This window comes from Glossina fuscipes, unplaced genomic scaffold (assembly GCF_014805625.2).
Source record: "Glossina fuscipes isolate IAEA_lab_2018 unplaced genomic scaffold, Yale_Gfus_2 1, whole genome shotgun sequence".
In the NCBI taxonomy this organism is placed as follows: Eukaryota; Metazoa; Arthropoda; class Insecta; order Diptera; family Glossinidae; genus Glossina; species Glossina fuscipes.
The window spans coordinates 24,914,986-24,928,542 of record NW_023998415.1 but is presented as its reverse complement, the minus strand read 5'-3'; the positions used below and the strand labels follow the sequence as shown (position 1 = coordinate 24,928,542).

General features: G+C 33.3%; 1 protein-coding gene and 1 long non-coding RNA gene across 2 annotated transcripts in view; both read left to right on the top strand.

The window, feature by feature from the left end:
• Window positions 1–2,739, top strand: part of LOC119632527 (delta-1-pyrroline-5-carboxylate synthase) — a 47,139-nt gene extending 44,400 nt beyond the window's left edge. Inside the window, exons 11-12 of the mRNA XM_038025464.1 lie at window positions 18–296; window positions 2,223–2,739. Of these exons, the coding sequence (XP_037881392.1) occupies window positions 18–296; window positions 2,223–2,482 (539 nt within the window). The 3' untranslated portion in view covers window positions 2,483–2,739. The remainder of the gene's footprint in view (window positions 1–17; window positions 297–2,222) is intronic.
• Window positions 2,740–9,801: 7,062 nt separating this feature from the next.
• LOC119632383 lies at window positions 9,802–10,986 on the top strand. The gene is made up of 2 exons (XR_005246780.1): window positions 9,802–10,360; window positions 10,923–10,986. It is a non-coding gene; the product is annotated as an uncharacterized LOC119632383 (long non-coding RNA).
• The last annotated feature ends 2,571 nt before the right edge of the window (window positions 10,987–13,557 follow it).

Here is a 13,557-nt window from a genome sequence, read left to right as displayed (position 1 = left end):
TTTGTTCTCCATTTCAGCTTGCAACGCGATGGAAACTTTACTGATTCATGAGGATTTAATGAGCGGCGACATTTTCAACGATGTTTGCAATATGTTGAAACGTGAAGGGGTTAAAATTTATTCGGGTCCTAAATTGAATCAATTGCTCACCTTTGGCCCACCGGCAGCGAAGAGTCTAAAGCATGAATATGGCGCCCTGGAGTGTTGCATTGAAATTGTTAAGGATCTGGACGATGCCGTTAATCATATACATACCTATGGCAGCGGTCACACCGAAGTCATTGTAACGGAAAATGGTATGAATTTTTATAAAATGCGTGTGTATATGTTTGTCTCTCTCTCTCTCTCTCTCTCTCTCTCTCTCTCTCTCTGTGTCTGTGTGTGTGTGTGTGTGTGTGTGTGTATTTGTCAACATTTTAATTATTATTCATTTATTTTCTTGTTATTCCAAAATAATAAATGGATGTACGGCAGGTTTAACATCGGCTTTGAAAATTGAAAATTAATCGTTTTTCAGGTAAATATAACAATGCCTCTTGGCGGTAAGCACAATTCACTACGTTACGTAGGCAATAAAAGACGTTCATAGTGAAGCTTGCATTTAACGTCACTTTCGATTTTTAGCGTTATGACGGATCACGAAGCTGATCTATTTTAATTGTTGAACAAAACTTCCTTTGCACAAACTTAAATTTTATTCGTAGCATACGTTGGAGGTTACTTTCGCTTTACTTTTCTAACCTAGCAAATATATTTGAATAACAAGAAAGTTTCGAAACTTTGTTTCAAAGACTGCGCTGTAAATGGCTAATAATTTGTAATTTTCATACAACCTAAGCTTTAGCTGACTTCGCTCGTGCGTAATACATGAAAATAGTATTGGATGTAAAAATTTTGATTTTCGACATGATTTCTTGTTTGGATAGACATCTCACTCAGTGTGATCTTCAACCAGCTAAGACCGCTGGCGCGATATAAACTCAACATTTGTCCAGTGACTGTTCTCGAGACATTCATGGAAACATTAGATTTACATACAATAGCTATATATATGTAATGGGAGAATCACAAAAAAATAATAAGCTATTTACCGGGATTCCCCAGAAGTATTATCGGTGATAATCATTGGGTTCTGCTTACAAACTGCCGCAAACTTAAAACCCTTAAGGAAGACGATCTCTTTACTTTCATTTTACATTTTTCTTCAATCAATTTCTTAACCAGCTAAGGCATTTCATGCATTTAAATAATCGCCCGCAACTAAGCGAAATTTTTTGTGTAACCGAAGTCAACAAAAATGTTCTAACTTTTATGTGAAGAAAATGAATTTAATTTCGAACAAAATATAGATTTTGCTGTGGACTTCATTGAATCTGAAATATTTTCATATCCACCATCGGAGTATTCGATAATCTAGATTAGAGTATCGAACGCTCAATCAACCAGAGCATATACGTTTGTCCGTCTGTTTATCTGTGCAAAGATATGTGCTAAACATTTTCCGAGTCACAAAAATTAAGATATGGTAAGTGCTTGCACACAAGTCCAAATCGCTAACAGAACACCATTACAGTGCAAGACACATTGAAGACACCTTTGCTCTTTAAAAGCAATACCTATTCTGATTCTTTGTCAATTAATCACAAAACAGAGCATAAATAATAAATAAATATTTTTATGCGCACTCAAGGAGTGAGCCTACAATACATGAGAAATAGGTCCTATCGATCCAATATTATTATATATATTATAATAGAATATCGTAAACTTATTTCTTTCCTTTTCATTTTTTTTTTTTTCAAGCTAAAGTTGTGAAGTGTAAAAGATTCGGCCACAACCGATCTGCTAGGCTTTGCTATAGACATTATAGACATGCTAGGTATAGCGGCGCAACAATTCTTTATGCTCAATTAAGTTTATAATGAAGTTCAAATTGTTTACCGGTAGGTAGGATACACAAATAAATTTATCTCCTCCAAAACAAATGCAAATGTGTTATAATACTTTTTAAAATACTTCATGAATTATTGTCGTTCTGATTGCTAAGCAAAATGAGCCGAAAACCTGCAGTAAATAAAAGAAAAAATGTTAATTACCTGTAAATTGTAATTACCAGTGAATTATTGTGAAGCATTTATGTTTAATTGTTTGTATATTTTATTACTGCTGCGATTAATTGGTTATACAATTATAATTCCGTTCTTTATTTTCACGTTTAATAGACACTGCTGCTCAGCATTTCCTTAAATCGGTTGATAGTGCTTGCGTTTTCCATAATGCCAGTTCGCGGTTCGCTGATGGATTCCGTTTCGGTTTGGGTGCGGAGGTTGGCATTTCGACGGCTCGCATTCATGCTCGCGGTCCAGTGGGTGTTGAAGGTCTCCTAACTACTAAATGGATTTTACGCGGCCGTGATCACACTGCTGCTGATTTTGCTGAGGGTGGCGGTTCGGTTTGGTTGCACGAATCCTTGCCCGTGTAAACTATACTTTTGATTGACTATTATGTGAGAAGTTTCGTTCTTTTTTTTTTTTTTTTTTTTCTTCTTCTTCTTCTTCTCGTTTTCTAGTTAAGCTATATAAGTGGTTTTTATGTTTTGTTTTTTAATTTTTCCCCAATTTTTTTGTTTTTCTTTTTTATAATTATCAACAACAGTAACTCAACAACTTGTAAATTTTTATAACTTTTTCTTAATAAATTTCCTTTTGTACCTTGTTTTGTTTGCATCTTTTTCCCCTATTTATCAGATTAGCAATCATTAAATGAGAAAAACAATAATATATATGTATATATATATATATATATGTAAGTATATGTTTATACTTACATTGATGTAAATTTCTATTTTCTATGCATTTATACGTTTGTGTGTGTTTATTTACATAAAATAAAATTGATTGATGTTAGCCTTCTTATGCCTTAGCTTCTTTTCTTTTTGACATGTTCAACCTTTATTTTCTTTACAACTTATTTTTAACCATAAGAAATTAAAATTCACTCGAAAAATAAAATGGAAAACAAAGCTTAAAATGCAGCTGAATGTGGTCAATAGTTAAATATTTATAGCATCCCCTACAAATATTTGAAATCAACTTTAATATGTAGCCTTATAGGAAGAAAAATTTTCCAAACGTTTTATTACTCTAACTCAACCGATTTATACCATTTTTATTCCCCAACTTTCTGTTGATTCTGCTATGGATAACAATTGAGGCAATTGCGAGCTTAATTGTTAGATTTTTAAATTTCATGCCTGACTATGTTGACTAATAAAATTCGTCATCCATAAACACTGTGACCTTAAATTCAGAGAACCAGGGTTAAAGGGTCCAAAAAAAAAAAAAAATAAATAAATAAATATAATGTCCTTTATTATAAACTCCCTTTCTTCCAGAGCTTCTTCAATTCATTCAGTCCGTCTCTTCAGTGATTTACCTTAAGGTGCACAAAATACTCATATATATCCGCTATAAATTTCTAATTTGATGAAAAGAACAAAACCAAGTAAGAAAAATTCGGTCGAAACCGAATCCTTTATACCCATTACCGTCTACCCCCAAAAAAAACGCAAATGAAGTAAAAGAACAAAATTCTCATTCTCTATAATATGGAGTGGGCGCACTTGATTACTTCTATATACAAACTAAAAGTTTTTGTCTCAGAGGCATATAGGCGTTGTAGGTGCGACCTTTGAAAAGTTTAGGTCAATTCCAAATCCTTTTTCAAATTTTTAAGCGATACATTCATTTTCACTAATGGGAGAATGTTTACAACAAATACTACAAAATTGCGCAAACAGACAGATGGACATGTTTAGATGCATTCAAGATTTCAAACTGGCCAAGAATTTATGGGGTTTTTGTAGCTTAATACGCTATAATATTGGAAAATTCTTTCCATTTTTAGGCACAAATACCAGTGCATCGCCCAATTTATTTGCTATATTTTATGAGTAATGAGCGAAAAACCAATTTGTCATTCCATTTGAAAGATTAGTTTACGTGATGCTGTGAGCGTGTCTTTCAACCGATTTGGCCCAATTTCAACCAACGGGGACCAACGGGCAACAATTTGCATTGTTTCTGTCCTTATTCAAAGTTCATTTTTGCGCCCAAGAGAATGTTTACAAGAGACATCATACAGACGGACAGATAGTCAGACGGACAGATGGACATGCTTAAATCGATTTAGGATTTGATGCTGGCCGATAATATATGTGCTTTGTGGAATCACTGATGCACTCTTACTGGGCGTTGCAAACGTTTTCACAAAATGAACATATCCCTCATCATTATGATGGGTATAATAATAATAATCGAGAGTAAAAATATTTTAAATATTTAGAAACAGTAGAAAACATAACCTGAATCTAGCTTGTATGGTGAATTTTTCAAATAATTCATATTACGAAACCAAGGATGACTTAGCTGGAGCCTGGACAGTGTGGTTTGAGCGCCTCCTCCCATCCCTATTCGTTCACCTGGAGTCCATAAATTCTGGCAGCTTACGAATGCCGCAATGACTTATTATTGTTGTTAATTAGTTATCATATTAAAAAAATGTGAGAATTAAAAAAACCTTCCATCTCTGCGCCAGCATTTGTCAGGCATCCTTCATACTCGAAACATTACATCGTGCAAATATGCCTGCATTGTATCTAAGCAATCAAATCTGGCATACAATCTAATGGCGGCGATTACAAGATATCGCCCAAGTTGAATTTGACTTCTACCCGCTAGTCATGGCGAGATGATTTGATTTTTATTTTCAAATGCAAATACGTATAAATTAGATTGCGAGTGAGTATAATAAAAAGATTTTAATCAATAAATAGTATGTGCAATACAATAAAACAAATCAATGTTTCATATAACACAACATTTTGTTAAATTTGAATTAATTACATTCAAAAAGCCGAGGGGCTTTTTTGTTAAAGAAAAAAAAGTATATTATTTTCTTTAAATTATGGCTTTCAATAATAATGCAAAGAAAACCCGCATTCGATAAAAGATTTGGCGATAGGCAGATTTTTCACACACACACACACATACACACATACACAGACACCCACCATGTATAAATTTTCCTTGATTACAAAGGAAAAGCCATAATCGTACCTATGATACCCTACTACTATTACTTTAATAATAAGTATGGATGCTCTTCGCATCCAGCATCATGCCTGCCTTAGTGGTTGGTAAAGTGTTCATGTATCAAAGCGAATTTTAAGTAAATGATGTGTAAAATTTGTGTCGATTTTTGAACTTCTTATCAGAACACAAGTTTAATTAGATCGAAATACGAGAACAAGTTATTAATAAAAATCGAGAAATTTTCAAATGCAAAATATTTGCCAAAAGAATATAAAAACGTGGCTTTAATCACGAATTTATTATACCCATCCCCGAAGAATGTTGGGTATATTCATTTTTTCAAACCGTTTGAAACGCTCAGAACGAATCTTTAGAGACCCCATAATGTACATACATATATACTCTATCAGCATCAAATTCTAAATTGATGTAAGCATGTCCGTCTTTCCGACTGTTGTAAATATTCTCGTGACCGCAACAAAGCTATCGACTTCAAATTTGTCGCAAACACTGGAAATTCATGCACGCAGATTGGTATTGAAAATGGACCATATCGTTCGAAGGACATGCCCACACCGCTCTCGCTCGTTTTTCGTTCATTACTCATAGACTGTAGCAAACAAATCTGCAAAAATTTTAACACGTATTCTATAAACTACGCTAACCACGCCTATTATAATGTATTAAAATTTAATTTTTTTTCAATACCTTTAAAAGGGAGGGAAATAATCTTCAAAAACCAAATTCTTGGAATGTTTCAAATTTGGAATGGACCTAAATATGACTGAAACTTTTCACAGGACACGTCCAACACGTCCACACGCCTATATGACAAAAACTTTTATTTTGAAAATAGAAAAAATTAGCTGCGTCTGTTCCATATTACGGAAGATGAAAATATAGTTCTTTTCCTGTTTTTGTCCTTTTTGGGGATAACGGTGAGGGGCATAAAAGATTCGGTTACAACCGAATATAATTTTCTTAGTTGCTTTTTATTGCGTTATATTCAATGGCTTGGGCTACAGCTTCTTTATGTGAATGTCGTTATCTTTTCATTATTGACGGCTTAACATACACTCATCTTCTCCTCATAATCATTTTCTGATTCGATCCATTCGTCCCAACGGTGCAACATACAAGCTGCAATTTTTAAGATATTTCAACGAAGTTCGATACGCTGATATTTTTTTTGCCGAAAGACGAATGCTGTTCAAAATGAACTGGTTCGGATCACTTTTGCGATGTGTGTTGTACAAAAAAATTTTTTATTTTTAATATCACGCGACAAAATCATTGAGTGTATTTCGAAATAGTAAGTGCATGTGAAAAATTTGAATAGAATACTAAAACTTTTTTAATTTCCTCCCAAATAGATTTAAAGGAGAAGTCTTTCTACAGCAAAACAGTCAAACTTTTAATATTTTAGAGGAAAAATTCGTGAGTTATAATATGTCGCCTTCTTACGACCAGTAAGCCTTTATATGACAAACTAGCCTAACTATAGATACTTTGTGACGGAAACAGTTAAAGAATCCTTAAGATCTTGTATAAAATCTTCGTACATTTGGACCACATCAGTTCACTCTGATATAAGTATACATATAACTGGAATCGATGTTTAATTTTAATATTAGTTTAATTTAATATTTACTTTAAGAGTCAATTGAACTCGACTGTCAATTTGATTTAGTTGAGTTTCTTGTATCAGTGGAATAAATAAATAAAATAAATCTTGGCCCATTTTTGTCACGAAAATAAACAAAGAATTGTATTAGGCGAAATGACGTAGGGTATTTAATAATCGGCCTTGCCTAAATACAATATTTCTCCTTGTTTATATATAAGACTGCATTTAAGATATAATGAAAGTGTATCATAATCCACGCTATCCGGTGAGTGTATTTTCAAGCATTTGATACTACATAACCAAATTATTGCACTCTATGACAATAGACAGGAAAAGAAATTATTTGCATAAATTTACACAAAAGTTGAAAAAGGTGTGGTATCTTCTCTAAGTGTCAGATACATTTAAGACAGCGGCCGGCATGCTAATGACTTCTGTATGAGTTGTAAGATACCAATGTTTTAATCTTTGCCAAATTCCACTAAATAATGATATACGAACGTTTGTAGAAATGTGAAAGTTTTTGCCATCAAGTGTACGCGACTTATCTGAAGAAGTTGGCATACATCATAATTATTTGGCTGCAGTATGAAATCAAAGTTCACTTAATGAACCGCACATACATTAAACTTTTTACATCTTTGATCTTTGATGCATTCGAATCTAGTCTTGCAAGTGAAAATTTGAGAGGACAGTTCATGTTGAAACGAAATTTGCCACAAGTTTGGCATAAGCTTTTCCGATGAGAATGGTATTTACCGAGCTTTCTTTTCAGTAATTCAACGCTTATTGCCTGTATGGTCTATCTTATCTTAAAAAAAACGTGTAAGCTACATTTCAATTAACTTGACATATTTTAAAAACGTGCTCTCTTACGCTGAAACGATCTTCGATTCGTCATATGCAATGCAATGTCGCGGCATATGCTCAAAAAAGAATAAAAAATATTAGCGTCATTTTCTGCCAAAAGTATTTAAAACTACATAAATAAAATAAGCGAACGCCTGTACATTAAACAAGTAAAATTATGATAGTAGCCTTCTGTTTAATACCCTACGCCACTTCGCTTAATGCAGTTCTTTACAACACGACTTTTCAAAATAAACCAAAGTGGACAGGCGGACGGATAAGCTTAGAACGATTCACAAAGTGATTACGTCTCGATCGGTGGATCTGTGTGAAGACCTTCTGGGTGTTATATGCACGCGCACTAATTTATACCGCAACTGATAAAAATAAACTCATAATTTAAAAGGTCTATCGATTTTTACATTGCATCGTAGCGTGTTTCTTAATGTCACGGTGCTATTTCGCGTTCGCGCGTGTGCCAAAAATAGTTAGTTCCGTATATTGACAGTGGGTTGAAATTTGTTTTGATATTTCAAGAATTATCGCCACTTTTCACGTATGCGAAGCAAACTGACCACCTATAAGCGGAGAGAATGTCGCTGACGAAAGAAACTATGTGTCGGAAATTAGTTATCAAACTTTGCTGCGAAAATTCGCGCATCCATTAACCTCATCAGTCTGATTTCAACTTATAACAAGCGATCTGAATCTAATCTATAATATGTTTAAGTCAACTTCGGCGTACATTTAATGGCTAGAAATGCAGAGACCATACATGACGTGAAATCAAAAATCATTTCAAAACCGATATCGCGCTTACCTGAGTCGAATAAAGTAAGCTTATCATTCCCTGCTTATCAGACTTTTGATAAATGTTGCTGCATGTCTAGATATATGTTTTTGTAGTCAATTTTAGAAATGCAGTTTAAGAGTGGTCGTGATGCACTTTGATTGGTCAGAAAAAGCAAAGAAAGTATCGCAAAGAAGGCTAAAGTTTTGACAAATGTATTGTAAAGTAAGTTGTTGGCATTGCGTTTCTTTCCGGGGTTTCGAACTCCTTTTTGCAGTCCGCTCTTCTCAAATGATTTCAAACTGTGATATAGTTGACGCTTAGTGCCTCCGCTATTCCTGGCCAAATATTATCGACCGGAGCGAGATGCATTTTTGACATCAAAATTTCGGAAACGGAATCGAGGAAATCACTCCTGCGTTCTTACTGTACACCTCGTATTTTCTTTCCTTTTTTGCAACGTTTTCAACTTTTTTCTAATAAAAAGGCATCACATAGCGTATTTATATTCATAGTTATCTCAATCATTTTCAAATCAATATAACTTTTTAGACGAGCAAAGAATTAGAAAGCTATCTGGACCAAAAATGTAACCGGAAATGTCATCTTTTAAGCACATGTTCGTTTGGGACAATCAGGTGAGTGTTGTCCGATATGTAGGCATTAAGACCATCATGCGGAAAAGATCGCAAAATCTTTTTACCCGACCCAATATGTAAGAGTTATTGATCCCAAATATTTATAAGATCCATTTAAAAGATTAAAACTCAGTCCTATAAGCAATTATTTTTAAAGTGGTTAAGAACCAAGATGTATGGATAGCTATTTTTGTATTTCCTTTTGATGTGGTCCGCAATGCTTAACAGCTTGAAGAGGCTATGGTATTTACTTAACGCGGTAGCCTGCTAACGACCGGGCGTTAATGGAGACAAAATTCGACCATAAAATGTACCTTTGGTCTCGTAATGCACCATTAACGGTGAATAAATAGCATATTTATGCAAAATTTATCTTTTAATGGGTTAACGGCCTTTTCTATGACGATTTATGTTAAATATTACTGTCACACGAGAGGTATTTTTAACGCAAACCAAAATTAATATCTAATATAAATATATATATATATATATATGTATATATATATATATATGTATATTGTTTTTTTATACACAAAACATTATAGAGAGAAATTGTTAAAATAACAACAAGTTGTTTAAGTTATAATATAAATTATCGTCTCTAAGAGAATAGTAAGAGAGCAAAGTAAAGTGACTGCGAAAAAGCGCATGTACAAGGAAAAGCTATCACAGCACATCACATATTTTGTATAGAAAGTAAGTGATATTTTGTTAAAATCTTTGCAAAGATGGTCGCAAAAGATATGCAAAAATTGCAAAACAAATTTTTCTTATTTTTTACAATTTTCATAACATAAATAAAAATCAAGGAATGAATTGCTTACGCTATTATAGTATAATTATTTGAAAACCGTACTGCTTTTAATAACATTTGCCTGACTGTTATAGAAGGGATAACGTTTGCGAGCATAACGTAGAGGAAGTAGAGGTATTATACATATGTGTGTATCTGTCTGTTATGTTGCAGAAATCCTTGCTGTATGAAACTTTGATATCAGTAAGACAATTCATGTTGTGTCAGTTGTTGTTTAGTCTTTGAAACCGGTAGACGGGCCTCCAGCTCTGGTCCAGCAATCAAACGTAGCTATTATTCAGGCTTAACTGAAAAGACACGTTTAAAAATTCTTAACAGGTTAAATAAATGGCGAAACATAACGCCAATGTCAAACATCAAATAATCGCGACTAAAAAAAAAAAGGCTGCTCTTCCCCAACCGAATCAAATGAATAAAAAATAAAAATAGAAAATAGAGAAAAAAAAAAGAAAAGGAAAATGTCGGTGATTTGTCAGTGAATAGCAGTCAGTGAATATTATGGCAAACGCGTCTTCGATCCACTTGTGTCTGTCTATGCTGTTTGCGAACGTGAGTGTTTAAGACACTGGGAATTGATGGCATTGTTTGCTTTAATCTTGCCGTTTGTTGTTGCTACTATCGCGCAGTGGTTGATATGCAAGTGTTGACAGGACTTTGATTAGCATTCAGATTATGTTGTTTTGCTTTTTAGTAATCGAGATACAACGACGAGTTGAAAATGCATTCCCCCATATAAATGAATGAATTCAATTATTAGTTGTTGTTGTTGTTGTTTTTTTATTTTTATTTATTTTTTTTCATAATACACAACGGGACATATAAACATTATTATTTATGTTAATAGAAAAGGAAAACAAACAAACTACAAACCATAAATTGTACTATTGAATACTAATATCTCTGGTTGATCGCAAAAAAAGTATTTGCCAAATTGTTCTAAAACGTACAAAACCCTTTAATTTTAGTTAGCGTATACGATTTTTTCAATCGTCTTATATTTTCTTATATTTATTTATCTATTTATTTACTGATCTAAATCAAATTCTGATCCGTTCTCAGATTGATTCAAATCGCATATATATATATTTTTTGTTGTTGTTTTTTAACATAGGTGTGTCTCTGCTTCCGTCATAAGGTTTCCCGATAGTTATACACTTTGCGAACACTTGCGATTCGAAAAATTGCTTGAAAAAAATAATTTTTTCGAGACAGCGAAGATAAAATAAGAAATTAAAATTTTGGAAAAATTAAAAAAAAAAAAAAAATAAATAAATAAAGTTAAATTATAGAAAGTGAAAAAATCGGAGTCAAATCTAATACTTAAACTTAATTATGATATGTTAAAGCATAGAGACACTAATAGAGATTTCACGTAAAATCGATGCGCTCAGAACGCTTGAATAAAATTATTAGAAGGTGAGTGACCGCCGATTACGGCATTTTATAACATTTTTAAAATTACATCTAACTGAATGCGTAAGAGCGCAAATATATACCAAGGGCTTGAAGTATACTAACATTTAAGATTTGTATTAGAAGCGAATACAAAAATTGTCTTGATCACATGGCCAGAATTCGATAAAGTATTGAAGAATGTATTAAAAACGAAGTGACATTCTTTTCGAAGATTCCCCAAAATGTATTTGTAAAACTTATCTAAACTTGTCCATCCATCCTTCCATTTGCTGCAATGACAGGCATTTCAAAAGGTTAACACTTTTGACAATTATCTTATTAAAGCTTTGGTCCTCTTCTTTTTTGAGGCTCTGCTAAAAGAAAGAGAAAGAGAAAGAGAAAGGAAGAGAGATTGATAAATGATGGATGGAATAGGGTGGACTTGCATTAAAATCGATTAAAGGCTCGCCGTCTGGCAAAGTTAATCCAGATCCGCTCGCCGTTCATATCACTTTATCGATTTTCTTCTGCTCTCTTCTTCCTTCATACATGTTACTAAGCTTTATATAAAAGTTTGACAAATGTTGATGGGGCCTTTTTTAAAGTGTCGGTACAAATTGCGCACTACTGAAGCACTAAGATATCGTTTGAGATCATGTGATTCCTAAAATTAAACACAATATATCGATAAAAATTCTCGCACAAGGACAGTGTGACAATAAATTGATTCTCCATAAATTGGAATTTATTCTTTTAAGCTCCGCTAAACAATCCGTTCATCGCAAGAAAATCCATCATTAGGCATCTACGGGCGGTCAAATTGATTCAACCCAGTTAAATGTTTCCCTCCACGATCAGCCGGCTAATTCAGAGATATAAACGTGAATTTAATGCATATTTAAGGTATGGGACAGTTTCACATAAAATGCAACTTTTAAGTTAATAGAAATCATTGAACAGAGTTCACTGTCTGCTTAGAAGAGTACACCACGAAAGATACTCTTAGTTATAAGTTAACACATGAAATAACATAAAACTTCTGTCAGATATTAATGATGGTCATAAAATCATGTAAACCTAATAAAGTGATACAAGTCAGTGATATAAAGATAACAACGGGAGGCGCGAATAAAAATTCATCTTATTTCTTGAACGACGCTACACATTAAAATTAACTGAAGTATGTGCGTGTAGTCGATAAAGTCATCCCAACCTTTGTGAGCTCATTATGTTAAGATGAATTACTAATGCCCCAAGAAAAGCAACAGAGCCTTTTGCCGCAAAAACCAAATGATGCTCAACTTAATATATTAGATTTTGACGATATCACATCTTATGCAAATTTTCTCATAAATTCCCCTCATTTTACTAACAAAAGAAACGAAGTTCACAATGACATATTTCACAGCGTATATTTACCATAAAAATATGGATTTGTGGTAGTTTATTAAAGAGCCAGAAACTGACAGTACAACTGACAATTTGCTATTAATACCGACGAACCAATTATTTTAAGAAAAGTAAGTAAAAATTGTTCATTGCTTAATGTCGTATGAAAAGTAAATTATTTCAGCGTCACAAGCATCAAATGGTGTTGAAGTTAAATGAAACATTGAACAAATCATAGATTGCAGTAATTTTTCATAAATTCGCCTCTTTTTAGGTTATAATAGGCGACTTGTCGTTTGTTGCAACGCGTTTGTATGTTATTTTAGAATTTATCGTTTGTCCGTAGCGTACGATAGACGTTTCAATAAGTAAATGGGTCTTGTGAAAAAATTCGAATTGATCAACGAAATCATGCGCGGTTATAAGACACACAAAAGTGTAAGAAATGAAGTGTTTATTGGGGACTATGAGGGACGAATCTTTATGGTCTTCCATACATTGCGTTTTAGCACTGCTTTTGATGGAAACCATTATTGCCCCATGAAGTTGGGAAGGTAAACTCCGAAACTCACCTTGAAAGGAAAAGTAAAAATCCATGTATCAAGCGGTCGACAGTAGAGATATTTTAAATGGTATTATGAGGGATTTTATATTTGTATTAATTTTACCGCTTGTTCTCGGAAAAAGTGTTCTTGCCATCGGGATTTAATCTGTAGGCAAAAAAAGTATTTGAGGTTTCCGGTTATGTGAGTGTAATTTTATAGGAAATACAGTAAGATTTACCCAAGACTTTACAGTGTATATGGGCGCAGTTGCAGCTGACCTGCCTTATGGATCTCTATAAGCCAAATAGTCAGTAGAAGTTCTTGAATGAAATGCGAACAAATTTCGGAATAACACGGATTAATAAAACGCAAGATCACACATGAATGAAGAGAACAAAAACACTTATACATAAATAA